The 23,040-nt window shown below is 36.3% G+C and overlaps 1 protein-coding gene across 1 annotated transcript in view; it reads left to right on the top strand.

The window, feature by feature from the left end:
• Positions 1-1,900: 1,900 nt before the first annotated feature.
• The window catches only part of LOC149420301 (uncharacterized), a 153,712-nt gene continuing 132,572 nt past the window's right edge, over positions 1,901-23,040 (top strand). Inside the window, exon 1 of the mRNA XM_089636337.1 lies at positions 1,901-6,112. Coding sequence (XP_089492463.1) covers positions 2,265-6,112 — 3,848 coding nt within the window. The 5' untranslated portion in view covers positions 1,901-2,264. The remainder of the gene's footprint in view (positions 6,113-23,040) is intronic.

Consider the following 23,040-nt stretch of genomic DNA (forward strand, 5'->3'; position numbering starts at 1 on the left):
GGTAGCTAACTACTAATTAGTACCTACCGATCTAAAACTATTACCTGTAAAGAAGTAGAATACCTACGGATGTAAGCCCTATGTATTGTGTACAAAAGGGCAGTGAGTATTTATATAAAGTATTAGTGGAAGTGGAATGCGTAGGTACTATTCTCCCTCCCTGATAGCTTATCGCCGATGGGTCTCAGAAGCAGATTGTCTTAAGTTGCGGGCGGGCCAGCCATTGTAAGCTGTAGCAATTTATTTGATATTCTAAATGGATTTTGCTAGATTCGTGTGAGAATATTATTTTTGTAGCAAATATTTTTTTAAATTAACCTAACCCAACCTATTTTCCTGTCAAAATATTAAATTTTTGAAAAAAGGTGATAATTTTGTAAGATGAAATGATTTTTAAAAAATAACCATATTTTAATACAAATGCAGGACACTGCTACAAAAACAACACTAAATCAAGAACAAACAAAATATGTTTTGAATACGATGGGCCTTACTAATAAACAAGATTTAAATTTTAAACAACTGATATGGAACAATTAATGTATGGTAAACGGTTGTTTGTCGGAAGTCTAAAATTTAAAACACGTTTAGTACTGTATATTATCTGTATAAATAGTTAAGTAATAACAGAGACCACTGTAGAAATGTGCACAACAGCGCCCTTGGGGTGATTTTGCACAAAACGGCGCTATACAAGTCATTCAATTATTAGTATTATTATTATTATTAGTAAGGGGAAATATGTATATGTAAAATCTAACTAATGTGAAAGATAATCTCAGTACTAAAAAATTTATTATGTAAAGGCTTTAGCTATGTTTTGTGATCAGGTCTGAATAGCCAGACACCTCTGAACCTTCCCTTAGCATTCCGAAATGTTCAAATTATATTAAGTCACAATTCCACTGGCACCGGAGTGGTGGTATTACATAAAACAAATAGGATTCTTCAATTTAAAAAAAACTAACTCTCCTGGTTTGTCCTATATTTTGTCCAGTATTCTGTGTAATATCTCTTTTTTAAACTTACAATTGGATTCTCCTTTGTACAATTTTCGATATATCTTTATAGGTATCTTTCAAACTTTTTCATGTTTGCCTTTTATCGCTGTATTTTAGCTATGTTCTGTAAAACATCCAATCAAAACAAACCAAATAACACATTGTTCATGTTTATTTTTATAAATATCAACAAAGTAACTTGTGTAGTAACTTTGTTGATAAGTAACTGTAACAAGTAACTGTTAATATTTATAAAATAAACTCTGTAACTACTTCCTTTGTACATTAATTACTTATTTTTAACGCTTGTTAGAATGTACAATTATTATTGAACTCCTTTGTACAACAGAACTTTCAATGATGACTTGTATTGTACCTACTTATATCGTTCATACTTGTATAATAGTACATGTGTTATATACTATAAACTTATTATTGTACTCCTGAACAGCTACCTACAATAATGCATACGTCTAAAAGCCTCCAAGGAGTAAATAATTATATAAATAAAATGTAATAGGGTTTAAGTTTTTACCTTCTGTTAATACCAAACGTATAATTTTGTTTTAATTTCTACCAAATAAATCACATTCTTACGAAAATTTCACTGATTATAAAGTTTCAGCATTACTATTTTTTCATTTAAAAAATATAAGGAGAGAGGAAAAGTCCTCCTAATTAGAGAGAAGTTTGCCTGGCCTCGCTCTAAGCTTACTGTCGGTCGGCAAGGCTTAGTTTCCCTCGCGCTCAGCGTGTTGGGCGGGAGGGGGAGGGCGGACCCATTGCCCGCCGCCCGCTGGCCCCGCCCTTCCCTCCCCCCGCCCCGCGCGCGCGCACCTTCAGTCGCCCCTCCGCCAGCGGGTACAGCGATCGTGTGCCGCTCTCCCGCCGTCAGCCTGACAGCCGCCGTCAGTCAGACAACCTAGTGTCAGTGTCAAGTGCCAGTGACAGCGGCACTGTTCCGTGTGTCGTGTGTCTTTAGCCTTGTGCCTTGTACCGAGTGCCGTGTGTGCATACAAACTCTCCTAGGATTACAGTGAAAGTTAAAGTGACAGTGCCAGTGATTGGTTCCTTCAGTGCAGTGCAGTGCCGTGCTGTGCAGTGCCGTGCAGTGCCCGCGCGTGCAGCGTGCACCGTGCTGCAGCGCCCTGAGTGCGGTGCAGGGCGTGGGATGGTCGCGCGGGCGGGGGGCTCCCGCTGAAGACAAGAATACGGGCCCCGAGGGGGGGGGCGGGCGCCGGGCATGTGGGGCTGAGGGGACGCATGGCGGGCGCCAGGGCGGGCAGCGCTCCCCCCGGCCCCCGCGGTAAGGGGGCCCCGGACCCGACTCGCAGTCAGAGCGCTGGGGGCGCTGGCCTGCCGCCCCCTCGCCTGCGCCCGCTATTCCTGTGGGTGCGCCAACAGGACACGGCCGTTGTCCAGGTGCACTGCGAAGACTATGACCCGCGCAACCGCCTGCGCCTGACCAGGACCCCCCTGGGGTGGCGCGTGCTCCCAAGAACTGAGACCTTCGACGCGATTAAACTACCACCCGCTCCACCGCCCGCACCCGCCCGACGAGCTCGGCCCGCGCGCCGCTCCAGAGCTCGCCGCCGCACCGCCCTTGCTACCCTGCCCGCCCGCCCCCTGGCTATCGATCTGCCGCCCCCTTCTCCGGCCGCGCGGGCCACCCCCTCCCACTCCCACTCCCCCGAGCCTGACCCGACCCGACCGCGGCTGACGGACTCGGAAGAAGGGTCTCGCCTCACTACGGGAAGCGGTCAAGAGGAAGATAACTCGCCGGATAGAAGATCTGAAGTTGACCCCGATAGCTCTAAGGAAAATAATTCTCGCAGTGCGTGGAATCTCCCCGATATAGAAATAAGCATCCCTTCGCACACTATCCATATACCGCAACGTTTAGAACGACAGCGGCAAGAACGATCGGTGTCTCCACGAGAAACCTCCTTACCTGAAAGAGATTTTAACCCAACTCCCTTAGACAAATTACTGGCAGTTGCAGAACTGGAGTTCAATCAACAGCAAACCGCCAGCCCAGAGTTGGAGGAACCTTCTCCCGACTCTTCCCTTCATCGACAGTTCACTAAATTTCCATTTCTTTCTGAAGACGAAAGTGATAGAGATATTGTTGCGTTTGATAATATTCCAGACACTGTTCAAAACGTTGAAAATGATGAAGGTTTCTTTTCCCAAAAACCATCAGAAAATAAGATAATAGATGACGAAGGTGTGTTTCAAAGTGGAATCGCTGCCAAAGATCTATTTGAAAGTATCACAGAAAGTCATTACATGCCTGTCGATTTAGATAATCATGATCATGAAACGATAAATGCCAACGAATTGCTTGATTCTTTAGTAGAAAAGGGATGTGAGGATCACAATATAATTGGAAATGATTTTGACAAAATTACACACATCGTATCTAGCAATGGTGATAATCATATCGAAGGTGATTACGATGAAGATGACGAAGAAATGCTGATGGATGATGCTCCAGTTTCAGATATAATACATCGGCTCGAACAGTCTTTAGATTCGCCAGGGACAAACAGTATGTCTGCAGCACAGGGACTCTTACACTTACAGCAGATGACGGAAGATCTGGCGGAAGCTCATCTCATGGGAAACGTTGAAGGAAACTTAGCCTATTCTGAAGAAGCATTCGACAAACCACATGAACCACATTCTGAAATCTCTCAACTTAATGAAGACATGAACACTCCTATTGATGAACACGAACAAGAAAATATTCACGAAAGAAAGATTGAAGCTGACGAAGAAATCGATGAAGTCATTGATGAGCAACAACTCTCCAATAATCCAGCCATTCAAGATGAAATACAATCTGAAATGGAAAATGAAAACAATGAAAATGTGGAATCCGAGGATTACTCTTCGGGCGAGCAAGCGTCAGAATCTGATTCTATCCACGCTACATCTTTAGTTAAAGAAAGAGAAGACGATGAGCAAATTTCAAACAAATGTGAAATTTCAATAGAGAAAGATGATAACCATGATTCTAGTGATGATATGATGCCAACAGATCTTAGTATAAACACCATTGCTAAAGGATCGATAGATAATGTTGATGATGTGAATGATGACTTATCAAATAAGAGTGATGAAATGCCAAAAGATCTGAGCTGTCGGAAAAGGCCAGCGAGCCCTTGTCCTTCACCTCAGAGAGTGTACACTTCAAGGCCTGTATCTCGAGGTTCTGACACGGTACAGTCTCCACAGCCCAGCGGTATTCCTGCCGTTCCACCGTCTCCAGAACTCTTCCCTACACCGCACAGCAGATCAAATTCCAAATCTATGTTCTTAGAAACTTTGCTTGCATCACCTTCTCCCAAAATGTGTTTTTCGTCTGAGTTGACAATCACTAAGCATCAAAATGAACCACTGAATTTGGGGAAAAGTAGAAAATCTGCTAGCCCAACGGTCAGTAGTTGCTCTGAAGAAGTAAAAAAGACCAAAACCTTTGGAGAACCTGAAGAAAAACGATCTAGAAAAGAAATTCCAGACGAAGCTCCTCTGCAGAAACTAAACAAACTTTTCTCTAAAACAAATGAAATTGTATTAGAAAATAAAGCGAAGAAAACCGACTCGAGAACACAACGAAGTTTGATGGATCTGAGTTCTGTAGAACAATTACAACTTCTGAGATGTAGTACCGAATTTGATATTCCAGACCCGTTGCTAGTACCGAAGGATAGATTTAGTGCCATCCTTGCATCCCCAGCACGAGAAATTCCAGCGTTATTAATACAAAGGCCTGAACTACGGTTACCAGAAGCTTTTGCTTATCCAGCTGTATTACAAGACCCAGATATTTTGGTAGTTTCACTTTCGCAACTGGAAGGCATTCTTCTGAAGCATAGACATGCTTTAGAGAAAGAGAAGCAGAGGGAACTTAAAGAACTGAGAGATAAGGAACACAAAGATCATAAAGAATACAGAGAGCATAGGGATAAAGGAGAGCAAAGAGAACACAAAGAACAAAGGGAACACAGAGAGCATAGGGAACATAAAGAACATAAACAAACCAAACCAACTACTCCCTTAGGACTACCCGAGATCTCGAAAGTACACTCTACAGCACCAACAACACCATCAACACCTACCACTCCGAAATCGACATCAATATTATCTCTGCCAATGGCACCAACGACTCCCACAACGCCACTATTACCAAGTGCGTTAGTACAGCCGATTCTTCCACCAATAGCGGAGAGCCCTTTAAGGTCGATGGCTGGGATGGGAGCTGGACCAGCCGCAGAGGCCATGGCTGGAGATATAGAAGCTGCCACGTCGGCTGCTTTCAATCAGATGATCTGGCTTCCTTACCTCAGTCAGTTTGAAGCAGCCATGGCCTGTTCGCAAAATAGCGATATTTTAAAAGCGCTTAATTCTACCGCTGTTCCTCCAGGGTATCCTACACAAGCAGCGTATCCAGATCTGAGCCAAATGTTCTCGCAGCAGCAGAGATTCATGAATACTTCACAATTCCCCGGAATGCCTCCAATCGATTACAGTAACCAGCTGGAGTTGGCTATGTGGCAGGAAGTGGTCTCGCAACCCAATGGATCAAACTTCCAAAGATTAAAATCTGCAGAAACCCAGAACCTCTTCGCACAAGCGGCTAAGCTTCAGCATCATCACCAGCAACAGGCGAGAGGGCACTCCGCGAGGACCAGCCCCATCGCACGTGGCTGGCGAGGAGCTGCAGGGGCGGCCGCGGGGGCTGCTCTCCCTCCCAGTGGGCTTCCGGGGGTGCTGCCACCCTTCCCCTGGGCGGGCTACCCGGCGCGCGCCCCCCACCCCAGCCAGTACAGCCCGGGGGCGCGCAGCCGCCACCACCAGCCACCGCCCTCGCCCTCCGCCTACTACCAGAACAACAACTACATGAGCAGCTCCAAGGCGCCCCGTGAGAGCCGGGGACAGGCGCACGCGCCCCCCGCGGCCCCTCACCAGGGCGAGCAACGCCCCCGCATCACCGTCAAGTCCCTGCAGAATCTGCTGGAGCCCCCGGAGGTCGGAAGCTCGACACACCCCCCGGAGGAACTACCGCACGACCCTCAGACACCTCTCTGGCATCCGCTCTTTGGAAAGTAAGTACTTAATTATTTTACTTAATGTGTTCATGTAAACCAAATAATTCAACATAATGTCAAGGTACTCGCGAATTACATTTCATGAAAGCATGCCGCTGATAGCTCCGCTGTGATCACTACTCTTTCTCATAAACGCTCGCCATAATAATTATTTTCATCAGAAAGAGAAGTTAGAACGGAACTCTTGGCAGCAGGATCATAAACGGTCTTGAACGTAAATCGTAGTGCATTTTTTGTGCACCCAATTTTTTACTAACATAATTTATATAATGCAAATTAAGCAGTTTTGTTTAATTTGGTACAAAACTATACAGTCGTATAACCCAATCTTTAATAAGCTTATTTAAAAACTTTTGTCATAACCTACCTGCCGACTATAATAATAATTCCTAGCTTTAATTCAAACAGTGTTTAAAACTAATAACACACAAAGCATGTATAAACACCATTCAATAAAACAAAATATCATTACCGGCTTGATATAAAAGTAGTTTACTCAATAATTGGATACAGAATCGTTTCGAACTAAACCCATTTATGGCCATTTGATTACCTCTTTGCGAAACTATTACTGTATAACTATTTACTACTTATTGTATTACGGCGTGTAAAATTCTTAAATGACTATTATTCGTAAACACTACCAACGATAATCAATAAACTGTATTTTTTAATCAATGTGATTATTCTTTTCGTAATACTGCGTTTTTTGAACTCTATATTGTCATCAACATGTTGACGACTTTAATAGACATGTTAACGAGACTTGTCAATCAATAGGAAACTGGCTGTTATCACGAAATCTATTACTTAACACAAACAAAACAAAAATTTTGTAATTTTATTCTGTACACAGTTTTATACTACACCGACAAACATAAATGTAAACTTTAATAATATCCAACCTTCTCAAACATGTTCACTACTGGGAATACAACTCCAGATGCAAATATAAACTGGAAAGAACAAGTACAAAAACAGTATCTTCTTTTTTCAATAACGATTCAGTAATCTCTGCATATTATGGACTGGCTGACGTTTACCATGCGTTTAAGGCAATGTACTACGTAGTAATTTAAAATCATTTGTTTTTCATTTGAAAATTTGGTCGCCTAGAAATGTTTCAGATGCTTTAATTAAATACTCCTAGTAGAATACATCCTGGCCATTGAAATAATCGAGTACTTTTTAGATAAGTCTTTTTATAAGCCCAGAAAAAAATAATGTATAGGCCTATGAAAACTGCTTTAAAGTTCATAATCTCCTACTTACGAACCCATTTTCGGTTATGATTTTATTGAATACTGTGGAAAATTAAGTTATTTATAAAATGATAGGAAAACATTTAAATATTTGTGCCTGAACATCCACAAAATAAAATAAAAGGCACTTTTTGGCCATGTTTTTTTCTTGCATAAATCAAAACAGGTGGATGGTGTGAAGCGGGAATTTAAACCTTATCGCCATCTACGTAAGGGCTGTTAATGATACCGGCTCGATTTAAAATATTACACGACGTAGTGCATCGCCATAAGCTATACAATTCCGTAGTACATATTTTTGGCTTTTCTCATAAGATTTAGCCAGCGTTAGCATTTTTTACGACTTGATTACAAAAAATCGGTATCTCTACTTTCCATAAATATAATATGCATCTATTATATATGTATATAAACCTTCCGGAAGAAATTCTCTGAACAATCGTAAAAACCTATCAAAATCCATTTCGTAGTTTAGAACTAAGCGCACAAACAGACAGACGAAGATAGCGACTTTGTTAGTAGATATAAGTTTATTCAATGATTAAATACTGATATGTGGATTCATCTAGACCCCTTTTTATGCAACTGAAACTTCTGACGATCGTGTGGAGTACTTGATTTAATTAAACCAGTGATCCCTGACATTATTTAGAGTAAAATATGTTACTGAAACTTACTAGCTATGTTTTTAATTGAAAATAGTCAAAAAATTTCAACGGAGTCCAAAATTTCAATTACACTTTTTATTCCAAATAATGTAAGGAATCACTGGTTACAGTAAGTCAAGTATGTCCTTTAACACCATATATATATTGGAGTTTTACCTATTAGTACAGTCATCTCCAGACAAGTTCGCAATAAAACTTATACAGGAAGCAAACAAAACATTACTTCAAGAAGAACCACACCATATTTATAAAATTGTATAACAACCTTCCACGTGACATTAAACAAACACCCGATAGTATACTCATATTTAAACAAAAACACGATAGTATACTCCTATTTAAATCATCACTTAAATCATTCCTTTTGAAAATTTATCAACTTTGATATAAATATCAACAATCTTTAGCCAACGTTTCGGACAGCATTGCAGTGTCCATCATCAGGGCAGATGTGTAATCTGTGGATGTAAAGATGTGGATCTGCCCTGATGATGGACACTGCAATGCTGTCCGAAACGTTGGCTAAAGTCGGAGATAGCGCAACACGGCATAATACCCCAAAAACAAATCACAATAATAATTTTTGAAAATCTCAAATCATACCAAATATCACTATATCTTAAACCTTAAACGAATACTTTGCATGAATCAAATACATATGTTTCTATTTGTATATAATAAACACTATAATATTTTAATATGTGCCCCTCTTCTTGTGAATTGACTTAGCTAAAAGAAATAGGATGTAGCTATAATAAGCTAAACCATTTACACTTTTTGTTTACTTGTACAATAAATATTTTTTCGAATTTGAATTAAATTTTGTATTTGATAAATTTTGATCAATTATGAGAAAAACGCTCATTATTTAAACGTACAAGTCGTTAACCTCTAAATGTGTTTTTAAGCAGTGATGCAACAACTTTAATCGCAGGTTAGTAACATTTTAGCGGTTATTGTAAATCGCAATCGCAAATTATCTATGCAATGAAAACTTTATTGAAGCCAACAATGAAGAGGTAAAAATTATAGAATTGTTTTATTGGCATTTCCGTGTGCCCGATGTAAGCTCAATTTTTCCTACTTGTGATGAAATTTGTTCAAATTATATAAATAGCAAGTTTCTTTTTGAACAGATTATTATTAATTGTAATTGAGGATCGCATTTAAATTAACGACAAGCATTTTCTTTCAATTCGGTGCACATCACGCTTCTATGAAATCTCTATTCAGTGGAGTCAAAGCATTATATAACTGTAATGATGAGGTATTTCTTGGACTAGTAATATGTTTCTATTAAAATCGGTAAATATTGTGTATTATCTTTTGACGCTTGGACCACAAGGGCTCAAACTTAATCATTAGTCTGTTGTACCCTTTTGTTACTCTAAGAATGTAAGTAAAATTATTTAAATCATTGGTAGTAATCTTAATTGGTTGACTAATCGTAATCGGAACCGCAATACGAATTTTTATCCACAATACAAAATTTACGAACTGTTATGTTGCAAGTTTTTAGTCTGAAATTTTTATTGGAAATACACGGTGTCTGGAAACTAGTAGTGTAAGAGTTAAAATGGTGAATCTAAATCACAAAGAGAACCCAAAAATTATTTTTTTCTCAGAGATAAATAAAATTTTGGAAACTTTGAGACATTTTGAAAGACAATAAACTGCTGATAAAAACCCAGCAGCAACCGTTATTTTTTTTTTAATTGACCTAGATTTCAACTATGGATTTGACTTACTCGAAAACGAAAGCTCAAATAAAAAAAAAAATACATCATAAAATCGTATTAGAATCTGATTTAGATTTACAAGTTTTACGCTTCTACGACAAGTATCCGCATACCATGTATTATACATCATTAGGTGTTAATATGTAGATTGAAGAAATATAATTTGGTAATAATCTGATAATAATTTGGATTGTTAGATTAATAGTAGAAATGTCAAATGTGAAGCAATAAAATTGAATATCTATGAATTTTATTTAAATTCATTTTCAACGATCTATATGGCGTAATAACTTTTTTATACTTTTAAACAAACAAAAAAAAACTAAATTGACACACAAACCCATTTAATAACCTGACCTAACGGAACCATTGTTCATTTAATTTCTGTAGAATCCTTTTTCCACTGGAAAATACTTATTAATTAAACACGTAATACATGATTTTCGTTATTCTGCCATCAGGGTATCGATTCTACAATCAAAGCCGCTCGCAATCGCCGTCAAAAGTACATACATTGGTCGGCATTCTTATTCTTGAGTCTGGTCGAAGGTATATACTTACATACGCATACTACAAAAGTCATTCGACCACTCGTTGCTCGAGTGGAATGACTTTTGCGTATGTAGGTGTGTAACTTCGTCGAAACTCAAAAATAAGAATATCGACTGATGTATGTACTTTTGACGGCGATTGCGAGCGGCCTGTATTGGAGAATCGATACCCTGGTATCATTCCACATGACTATTCCATCAGTCTTTGAGACTTACAGAATCATACTAAGGTGTGATTCAATGAGTTTGAATGCGAATTTATAAATTTTTAATTCATTTTAATGCACGAAGAAAAATTACTCGCTAATTCTATTAAGAATCCCTTAAAATTATTGGTAATCGGGATTCTAGGCCTTACGAATGGATAAACTGGTTTCCTGATACACTTTTAGTAAGTTACGAATAGTTAGCTGCAATTCCATTTTTCACCGGAATACCAACAATTTGAAGAGATTCTTAATAAATTAACAATAGTAATTTTTCTTCGAGTGCATAGCGAAAGATACTCATCTTTGTTTCAGTCTGTCATTAAGAATTGATGTTTCTTGAAATAGCTTTAGCTGTGCTGACCAGGGTCATGTTTACTAACCTTTCTCGTACCCATCTTTATCCATTTTCATACTTTCTTCATTATTACAAAATTTCCCAATTAGAAATTCCCAACTTCTACCAGCTTCGGGCGTTTGGAACACTGGTAATATGGTATCACTCCGCACAGCACCCTCAATAGATGTTACGGGGAAATTATATTCCTCATGTCTGGAGTAAATGTTAAGGCGAAGCTTAATGCCAAATCACAATTCTGATTAATCTTTATAACGAATTGGTGAACATTATGAATACCAAAATATGCTTTAGATAAATTGAAGGTTTTCCTATCGTTTCGCTTGACTAGAATACAAATAAAAAAATGAATTACTCAATAAAATATATCAGTGTAAACAACTATTAAAATAATTTTTTTTCAATAGAAATGTATGAACGCATAAAGGAAACAACTTTTTAAAAATACAGTATTATAGCTAAGATTATCTCCGACAGTTTCACTTGATTAACTATTTTGCTTTCTTATAAAATTATTTACAAAATAAATAAAAACCAATTTTATGCTTGAAATCGAAGTTTGTAGACTCCGTTTTGTCAAGAAATTTTAATGCCTATTACAATATAAGGTATTATTTTATTTTATTTATTAGCGTTATAAACAGTCTTTATACATGCATATTTGACAGTGATCAGAGTAGTTATGTCATTGACCAATAAAATAACGACAAAACAAACCATAACAGAAAAATACATAACAACATACCTAATAGAAACAATTCTGATAAAGTACATCAATTATCAAAAATTTATTAATCAATTGAAATATTTTTAGAAAAATCAATGAAATATTAAGTTTTTTGGTTAAATAAGATGCAGTGTCACTTTTTTACGGATGCTGTGAATTTAGCTAGGTTCGTGTTAAACTTAAACACATCGATGTTTGGGCATAACCTATTAAATGTGCTACAGCTTCTTCTTATAAATACATTTTCAATGTAATTTGTATTGCTTTTATGAATATAAAACGTATCCAGAGATCGAGTAACTCTTTTTGGACATTTGAAATGAATATTTTGTAGTAAGTATGGGCTGTCAATAAAGTTATCAAGTATCTTATGGTAGCCATACACGTTAGGGTTTGCATGATGGTTATGTATGTACATGCATAACCATCATGCAAACCCTAGTGTGTATGTAAAAAACTGTACAGTTATCGATGCATATACATGCAACCTAAGAAATACCAAAAAAGATATTTTTTGCCGCTCGGTTATGTTTGCGCGCATCACAGACATAGGAATTAATAGACGAGAAGATAATGGCGAGGGGTAAAATCAACTGTTGAAGAACGAAGGGAGTGAAGCTGACTGTGATTCGTCAATAAATCAATCTGACAGTAAATAGGCATCTCGCATTATAATATCACCATTTACTTCTTAAAAGTAAAATCTGCTTTTGAATGAATAGACATTTTTACATGGGAGCGCAAATTACTCGCCACGTTATGAACAAATTTGCGAAGTCCAAATTCGGCAAAAAAATTCGGTTCTATTTTCACAGTCGAATATTTCGTTTAAGTATTTAGTTAAGACACTTTTATAAATGTTCATAATTTACTTCCCAGCAACCAACCAGCTTTGTGTTTCGCGTCCAGACGTTTCTCGATGTGATAGTAACAACTGATTCATATTATACGATGTGAATATGCTTAAAATAAAGTAAAATAATGCTTATATATGGAATGTAATACGACAATTGGGTTTATTCTCTTTTTCACATCTATTTTTACAAGTTTTCATAGTACAAGTCAACATTTTGCCGTGTTATTTCGTAAAATGAACCGATGATGCCTCGACCATAGTTCGCACAAGAATGATGACGTCACGTTTTCAAATTTCACTTGAGGCCATACGCGAGCACAGCCGGCTCCAGTGGAACCGGTATGGGGAGTGGGGATAATACGCTTTTAATCACTTAGGGCAGGTCTACTAATATTCATATGTCTATGGCGCGCATGCATAACCGAGCGTGTGTGGCGGCCGCTCATGCTTGCATGCACAGTTCTCAGTCATTCTCAGTTCTCAGTGTCCAATATTCTGTGGTAGTGGATGTAAATCTCAGTTCATTCATCAAATTTATATGAGAGAACTGTTTTCTTTTCAAAAGCCAGTGTTTACACCACTCAGTGCGATCTCTTTTTCTTGTCCTTTTCTTTGTGTACAGCTATCACATCGTCGTCGTCCATTGCTGGCGATACAGTGCACAGCAGATTAGGAAAATGTCCTACAAAACACCGTCACTTAGCTGCGACTACCTTTAACTGAGAGTTTATAGGAAATTGTTCATGCAAACCCTAACGTGTATGTGTTTTATTAGACTCGGTTATGCATGATGGTTATGCATGTACATGCATAACCATCATGCAAACCCTAACGTGTATGGCTACCATTATAGAGCATTAATAGGTCTCTGATATCACGGCGTTGTTCAAGAGATTTAAGGTTTATAGGGACATAGTATTCATCATTTCGCAATCGATAAGAGACATATTTGATAAAAAAAAATTTAAACCAAGAATATACACATTTTTGGCTTGTAGCTTCCTCTTAAAAAGAAGAAAAAACTTGATTCGTTTTTAGCGTAGAATCCATTTCTGGCGAAAGTCCAAATATTATTTTTATTACCTACGTGTAAAATAAGAAGATCGAATATCCTTTAACGACTAACACAACTTTTCATTAAATATCAAACCCATATTTTACTAACCTTGAACATTTAGGAATGCTTTTACAAACTCTCCCACACTTTACAGTTCACAGCTTTCGGTTCACACGTGTCTTGGTGACGTGACGCTCTCTCAATTATAAATTACATCTCTTCACAGAGTTCCCAGGCCGTAGCTTAGGACCCTTGGCCTTGCCTCTCCTCTCTTTTCACCGCTTACCACTCAACGCTGACTGCAGCACGAATGCATTAGAAAGCAAATTCCGCTGCAGTTGCAACTGCAGGCAGTCTATTGCTATCCGTTCTGCAAATCTCCGAGCAAAATTTCTATTTTGGAAACACTGAATAAATAATTGGATAGAACTGTGCTGGGTGCATTTCTTAGTGCCCTGACTAAGCTAGTTTATTGCTTTAGCAAACAATCAATTGAACGAAGATGGATTGATAAAATTGGGTGAAACTCACTAATATTGTCTTCTATCACTGAAGATAAAGCAAAAGAATATAAATGTATCATGGGAGTGTCAATGTGCGCGAAATAAGCTCATTTTATTTATTCATAAATTTCAAAAAAAATTGACTATATAGGAAGAATAGGGAGCTTTCTAGGCACAGCATCCAGTTAAAAATGTTTACAACGTAGTCATTGTAGCACACGTTAATTACTGTAGCAGCATTCTATTCTTAGCCAACGATAGATAAATGAAACAATCACTTTCGTCATCCTTAGATGCTGTGAGAATTATACTGAAAATATATATATATATATGCAAATATCAAGAAATGTTGATTCATCTAGAAATGATTCCCATTTTAGGACTGTCAATTACACAGCAGATGATCTAAAATTAATTTATAAAGTGTAATACCAACGCAACATGTTATTTTTTGTTATCACTCATATATATTATGTTACTGTATAGGTATAGTATATCCAGCCATATATTTTACTCACCACTCATGTTGTTCTGTGCGAATAGAGAAAAAATAGCGCGTTTTAATTTTATGTCCAACAGATGGCGCTGCTTTTACCTATCACAGATGATATTTATATAATGTAGGTACATAAAAACACACGCGTACTCGAATGCAATGTCGTGTCAAAATTTCAAAGCAATTGGTAAAGAACTTTCGGAGATTAAAGATTTTGAACAAACGAACATTTACATGTGTATTTATATAGATTGAATGTTATCACAGCATATACATATAGAATGTATTCACATGGTATCGTAATATGAAGTGAAGTGATAGTTTTGTAGGATAAGTGAAAATAATATTTTTTTATAAAGGCAAGTGCACAATATATTTAACATACAGATGGTTCGCTAAATTTCAAACGCAATTGATTAAAAGCATTCTAGTATCGAATTTCTTTCTCGGGCTGTTAATTATTTTCATTTGTTTGCTGGGGGAGCCGAAAGGTATTTACTTGGCAGCATCAGTTTTTATTTCAAATCGGTGTAAATAACACTTCTAGGGATTACTTGTTCAGTGATAAGAACCATTTCCCCGTACACCCAGATGGAATAATTGCTTCTCTGAAGTGGCGTTCTGATTCTCTGTTTAAACTGAGGCGGTATTATTATTAATGACTTGACACTAATTGAAACTTTCAAAGCAATCGTCGTATTCCTAAGTTGCTGCATTCTGTAGCAGAACACGCTCTACATAAAATACAACTAATAACCATGATTATTACCTTCTAAACCGTTCCTTAATCGGTGGCTTGAGGTACATGTTAATGTACTTGAATCACGAAATTCAAAACAAGCCGATTTGTTTACGTCTTTATAATATGTACTTTGTTCGCAAAAGCTTCAAGGCGATGCGCTACGTCGTGTAATATTTTAAATTGAGCCGCTATCAATAACAACCCTTACGTAGATGACGATAAGGTTTAAATTCCCGCTTAACACCATCCGCCTGTTTTGATTTAAGCAAGAAAAAAATATGGCCATAAAGTGCCTTTTATTTTATTTTGTGGATGTTCAGGAATAAATATTTAATTTTTTTTCGATCATTTTATAGATAACTTAATTTGCAACATTATAAAATAAAATCATACCCGAAAATGGGTTTGTAAGTAGGAGATTTTGAACTTTAAAGCAGTTTTCATAGGCCTTATACATTATTTTTTTCTGGGCTTATAAAAAAAATTATCTAAAAAATACTCGATTGTTTCAAAGGCCAAGATGTATTCTACTAGCAGTATTTAATTAAAGCATCTGAAACATTTCTAGGCGACCAAATTTTTAAACCAAAAATACATGATTTTGCATCACTACGTATGGCATCGCCTTAATCTAAATATTATAGTAATTCAACAATTATTACTCATTTTCTATGCTTTGTATATCCAAACTCTATACCTGAGATAGCAATTCTAATAGTGGCTATGTTAAAGGTAAACTTTAAGTACGTTGTAATCTAAGCATCTTAGATGGCGTTATTTTAATTATTTTATCAAAATAGACTTTTTGCAAGTTGTGCTTTAAAATATTAAGACGAATTATTTGTTTGCGCACGTACACGCGTAATATGAATATGAATAAATAGCTTTTTCCGTATAAAAACTCAATTCTTTCATGAAAGGCATACAAATACAATATTGGATTGAATTACCGATACAATATTATATTTCCTAATTATTCTACTACTCCATAATGCGAGCTCCAGGAGCTGTATTTATGGGAGGAGTAAGTATATACAAAAAGTAATGTGAGATGTGTAAACAATATTCAAAGACTTATTAAATAACTACAAACGTAATTCAACATACAAATTAACATAATTCATTATTCATATTAACAACAAACGGAGTTCAAAATACACAATTTTAGAGAATTAGTATTATAACAACAGCCAAAGTTTTGTACAGCCAATTAGTATGCCTTTCTTGAAATAATGGGTTTTTATACCGACAAAACTATTTATTCATATTCATATTACGCGTGTACGACAAAACTATTTATTCATATTCATATTACGCGTGTACGACAAAACTATTTATTCATATTCATATTACGCGTGTATGAAAAAACTATTTATTCATATTCTTATTACGTGTGTATGACAAAACGATTTATTCATATTCATATTACGTGTGTATGACAAAACTATTTATTCATATTCATATTACGTGTGTACGAGAAAACTATTTATTCATATTCATATTACGTGTGTACGACAAAACTATTTATTCATTTTCATATTACGTGTGTACGACAAAACTATTTATTCATATTCATATTACGTGTGTACGTGCGCAAACAAATAATTCGTCTTAATATATTAAGGCATTACTTGCAAAAAGTGTATTTTCATTAAAATAATTAAATTTACGCCATCTACGAACTCCTAGATTATAACATACGTTACGTTCACCCTTAAGGCCCTGTAGTAAGCGTTCAAAGACGGTTTGAAACGGAGATATGTAAATATGACTGTTAGAGGGAGCGCGCTTACATTAAATAACGATTATTATTTATCGAAAATGGTGAAAATATTTAATAAAAAATTAAATAGACCAAAAATCGCTCGACAAATGCTTTAGTTGCATCTAAAGATACACTGAATTTTTCATACCTATAATATATTAAATAACAGAACAAAACGTGTTCAATTAATTTTCGGAGCTTACTTTGCATTTTTTTCTGTGAGAATTTCATACAATTAACGTTTCGGCATACCAAATGTATAGACATTATCTTGAAAATTAAAAAAAAAATTAAGAGTTAGCGAGAAACTTGTTATAATTTGGGTATGCAACAAAAAATGGATATTTTTCAGAGACACAAACAGGACATTAATGAAACATGTTCGTAGTACAAAAATAGTTGATAATTAGTACCTATAAATGTCCCTAGACTAGTAACTAGTTAACATACATCTAAGGCAATAATATAAAATTAATTGAACTAAATAGTATAAAGTAAGTTCTGATACCAAGTCCGGTGTGTTGCAACTAGAAATGAAATTGGCAGAGAATTACAGCAGTAGAATTGGAATTGGGCATGTGAGTACCTATTACGAATTAGGTTTGGTAATAATTTGGAAAATGCTTTTTATAATCAGCATGTTTTTGGTGTAGAGATTATAATTTAGCCTGTGAGCTTTTACTGGTACTAAATACATAATAAATATTAAATAACCATCATCCCATTCTACTTACGGCTATTCATAGAGCACCCACCTGTGCATGAGACACAATCCTTTCGTCAACATTCTTACATCTTCTCACGCATTCTGAAATATTTTACTGCCTGTACTGACAGAATAATACATTTATGGACAGGAAAAACAATCAAGCACATTCTCATAACTCCACCATATTTCTCGGTCTCTGCATTGTCCGAACTTGCCACCGACTGTGAGGATTATCGACATTCTATTTCCACCCGAAGGTGCCGCAATCCTCGTCTCTTATCTCCCATAAACTATTAGGCTATCGCGTCCACACAACACGTGGCTTCAATTTACCATATTAATGAACATTAACAATCCCAATTTCACATCCTTCTCCCCGATCTCAAAGTGTCCGAACTTGCCACCGACTGTGAAGATTATCGACATCCCATTTCCACCCGAAGGTGCCGCAATCCTCGTCTCTTATCTCCCATAAACTATTAGGCCATCGCGTCCACACAACACGTGGCTCCAATTTACCATATTAATGAACATAAACAATCCCAATTTCTCATCCTTCTCCCCGATCTCAAAGTGTCCGAACTTGCCACCGACTGTGAGGATTATCGACATCCTATTTCCACCCGAAGGTGCCGCAATCCTCGTCTCGTATCTCCCATAAACTATTAGGCCATCGTGTCCACACAACACGTGGCTCCAATTTACCATATTAATGAACATAAACAATCCCAATTCTCATCCTTCTCCCCGATCTCAAAGTGTCCGAACTTGCCACCGACTGTGAGAACTCTCGATGTCCGGTGTCCACCCGATGAATTAATAAACAATCCCAATTTCTTTTCCTTCTTCCCGGTCTCGCAGAGTCCGTACCTACTTTCTACCGCCTGTGTGAGGAGTCTTGTTGTCCGATGTCCACACTGTCCAGTGTCCACCCGCGGTGTCTGCAATCCCCCCGCCCCGCATCACCCATAAACCCGTTTTTGGACGTTAGGTACGAGTAGGTACTGGCAGACTGGTAAGAGTGGTAGAATGGTGCAACGGTTGCCGACCTAGGCCAACGGGTTAAAGCCCACACATGACTCTAATTTACCATATTCTCGATGGATTAATAAACAATCCCATCCTCTGTTTACGGTCTCGACCTATTTAACCCTAATTAATACAAACACTAGTCAGCGGTCTGGGTCTGTTACAGTCCTGCCAGGAAGAGATTTGTATGACTGAGTCCTAACATAATATATATCTTAAAGCCCTGCATTATTCCAATTTATTTAATTTCATATTCCTAATAGGATCACACGAACGTGTGATCATGTAAATATGATGTAATAATTTAAATACGAATTCGTTCATAAACTCTCTTAGGGGCGTATAAACTGGACAAAATTTCGGCGAGACAAGCCACGAATTACGGGAAAGTAACAAAAGAACCGCAAGCGGCGTGTAGCGCCGTTTATGATTGCTTCGTTCCTTTCCCATTATTATTTGCGGCTCGTCTCTCGGAAGTTTTATCTAGTTTATAAGCAACATTACACCACGCTTACACAGCTTAGGTAATCTGCAGATATTTTTAAAAGCACCGAAAGAACTTTATAAAAGGAATTCCACTCTTTTTTAAACTGTTTATAGTTTACATTTTGTTTCCTATAGCCTGAATGTAAATTATTTTAAAACATATTATGTATACAATAACAAAAAAAACACATTATGTATGTTTGCACTGTATAATTTTTTTGTAATCCTCATATTGAAAAAAAATCTCTTTGATGGTATTTGTACAGTAAATAAATAAATTAAGTGGTAAAGAATAATCGAAAAAAATAAGTTGTGATTTTTGTTAGAAAAAGCCTTTTTTTAAGTTTCTTTATTCAACGAAATTATTTGTTACATGCATTGAGGAATTTTTCGACCACCATGCTAGGCACATGCCCGTGTTTATTTTACTTAAATCATTTTCGCGCTGTAAATCACAATTAAAAAATATCAAAGCAAAAGTGGTAAACTGGCGACTTCGTTATAATTTCCGTTGGTACCATATTTAATGCGCGCGTTCTCGATTTTTTTAGGAAGAATTGCGTATGATCTCGTATCATACCACTATACTCGTAAATACAGGAATACGCCACAGTGGCTTAAAATACAGGGTGTCCGGAAACTCGTAGTACAAGCGGGAAACTGGTGAATCACATTTGGAGTCGATTTTGTAGTATATTTTTTTTTTTTTGAGCTTTCGTTATCGAGTAAATCGAGTTTGAAGTTGATTTTTTTTTTTTTTTTTTTAATCAAATTCTTATAAATTATTACTGAAGATCAAATTATAATTAAAACTATTTGAAAGTAAAACAAATGAAGAAACTCGGATTTGAAGCATTATTTTAAAATCACCCTTCATTTAACCCGGTGTAATCATAAAATATTTCTGCTCTGCAGGGTTAAAACATCTGTTATTCAACCCTAAACACCAGAAAAAACTTTAACCCTAAAATAGCCGAAAAATATTTTTTTTTGGTTTTTTTTTTTTTTGAAAATGCTCAAATCAAAAACTTTATGTTTTTTTGGGTTCCCCATGTGGTGTAGATTCTCCAGTTTCCCGCTTGTACTACGAGTTTCCGGACACCGTGTATAGAAAAATAGTCTACCATACATAATAATTACATTTATTTATACCATAGTGGGCTTTCACAAAATTAAATAAATGTAATACATTTTTGTTAACTATCATTTTGCTGTAAATAGTAACAATGGTAGAGCAAGTATGTGGTATTAATTTATAAAATAAGTACATTTCAGCTTCTACCCTTTTTTCACACTTTTATAATACATAATACATTTTTTCCTGTCGAACACTTTTAAAATATAGAATAAATAATGCGATTTGTCTTATTATCAGTCAGTTAAATAAATATTTCAAAGCTACTTATAAGATCGTGGTGGAAATTACCTTGCGATATGATCAAATTTTGTAATGTGTATTTGGTTGGAAATGTGTTTAATTTGAAATATTTTAGATGTAAAATTAAATACTGCGAGTAGAACACATCTTGGCCTTCAAACAGTCGATAATTTTTTGTTAAAATTTTTTTATAATCCAGAAAAAATAAAGTATCAGGCACAGACATAGGAATTAATAGACGAGAAGATAATGGCGAGGGGTAAAATCAACTGTTGAAGAACGAAGGGAGTGAAGCTGACTGTGATTCGTCAATAAATCAATCTGACAGTAAATAGGCATCTCGCATTATAATATCACCATTTACTTCTTAAAAATAAAATCTGCTTTTGAATGAATAGACATTTTTACATGGGAACGCAAATTACTCGCCACGTTATGAACAAATTTGCGAAGTCCAAATTCGGCAAAAAAATTCGGTTCTATTTTCAGAGTCGAATATTTCGTTTAAGTATTTAGTTAAGACACTTTTATAAATGTTCATAGTTTACTTCCCAGCAACCAACCAGCTTTGTTTTTCGCGTCCAGACGTTTCTCGATGTGATAGTAACAACTGATTCATATTATACGATGTGAATATGCTTAAAATAAAGTAAAATAATGCTTATATATGGAATGTAATACGACAATTGGGTTTATTCTCTTTTTCACATCTATTTTTACAAGTTTTCATAGTACAAGTCAACATTTTGCCGTGTTATTTCGTAAAATGAACCGATGATGCCTCGACCATAGTTCGCACAAGAATGATGACGTCACGTTTTCAAATTTCACTTGAGGCCATACGCGAGCACAGCCGGCTCCAATGGAACCGGTATGGGGAGTGGGGATAATACGCTTTTAATCACTTAGGGCAGGTCTACTAATATTCATATGTCTATGGTATCAGGCCTTAAAATACTGCTTTAAAGTTTAATATCTCCTACTTACGAACCCCTTTTCGGTTCAATAATGTTGAATAATAAATTTAGTTCTTAAGAAAATTACCGTAAAAATTTAATTATATTTGCGTTTGAACTTCGCAAAATACAATAAAACACACATTTGGTGTGATGTTATTTTCATGCATAAATAAGAAAAGGCGGCTGGTCTTAAGCGGGAATTTAAACCTTATCGCCATCTACATAAGGAATGTTATTGTTAGCGGCCCGATTACAAATGTTATACGACATGGTGCACCGACAGAAAAATTACACGGAAAAATCTTTGCATATGTAATGACATTTCAGGCATCTTTCTTCAGGGATTTTCTTTTATATTTGAGACATCTTCTGTATTGTTATCATTTTCACTCTACAAATATACCGTGTCATCGAAATGTAATGTAATGACAAATATGAAATTACGACTAAAGCTGCTGGAGAAATTTCCACTAGAATTTCGTACTATGATATTATATTATTCGAGAAAGTAAAGCATTAGATTGAGGATGAGACAAAAACAAAAACTTTTTTTGATTATTTTTAAGTTAATTTTTGTTGTTTGTTTTTGGGGTGTTATGCCGTGTTGCGCTAACTCCTACTTTAGCCGACGTTTCGGACAGCGTTGCAGTGTCCGAAACGTCGGCTAAAGAAGGAGTTAGCGCAACACGGCATAACACCCCAAAAACAAACAACAAAAATGCTTTTGGCCGTGAGAATCTAAAAACTTACCATTTTTAAGTTAAGTTTGAGTCACACTTAATTTAGCTTTGGCAGAACTGTGCGTCCTAAAACCACACAGTGATGTTTATTTACATAAGTTGGTTTACATATTCTTATTGATTTACGTAGTAAATCCACTGCGTAACGTATTTATCATAAATAAACCATATTATACTTACTACCTACGCCAACCGGCCATTATCGATTTTAATATTTTATGCTCGCTTGATTATAGAAAATAATTATCAACGGCATGACTTTATGATTATGAGGATTTATGAGTTTCGCACTTATTATTATTATTTATGGAACCATTTTAAGTTTTTTATTACGTATTAGTTATTTATAATCTATACAAATATAGGATAATGTCCGCATAGACTCAAAAACTGGTGGGCCGATTTCGCCAATAGAAGTTTGTTCTTATTAGTGTCAGGAGTGTTTAGAGAGTGGTGTGAATGAATGAAGAAATCGGTGACGCCCAGGGTATTATCTCTGCATATACGGAGTCGAATATGAGTAGATATATTGTGGTTTTTTGTTTCTTTTTGTTTTGGGGGGGGGGGGGGGGGTTAGGGGGTTAGTAAAATAAATATGAATAATAATTATTATTTGTGGAAAACTTTAATCCAACCCGTTAATTTCCCCGGGCAAAGCCGGGTACACGTCAGTTATTAGGTAATAAATAACATG

The sequence above is a fragment of the Hesperophylax consimilis genome, chromosome 10 (assembly GCF_061612785.1).
Source record: "Hesperophylax consimilis isolate HC1 chromosome 10, BYU_Hcon_1.0, whole genome shotgun sequence".
In the NCBI taxonomy this organism is placed as follows: Eukaryota; Metazoa; Arthropoda; class Insecta; order Trichoptera; family Limnephilidae; genus Hesperophylax; species Hesperophylax consimilis.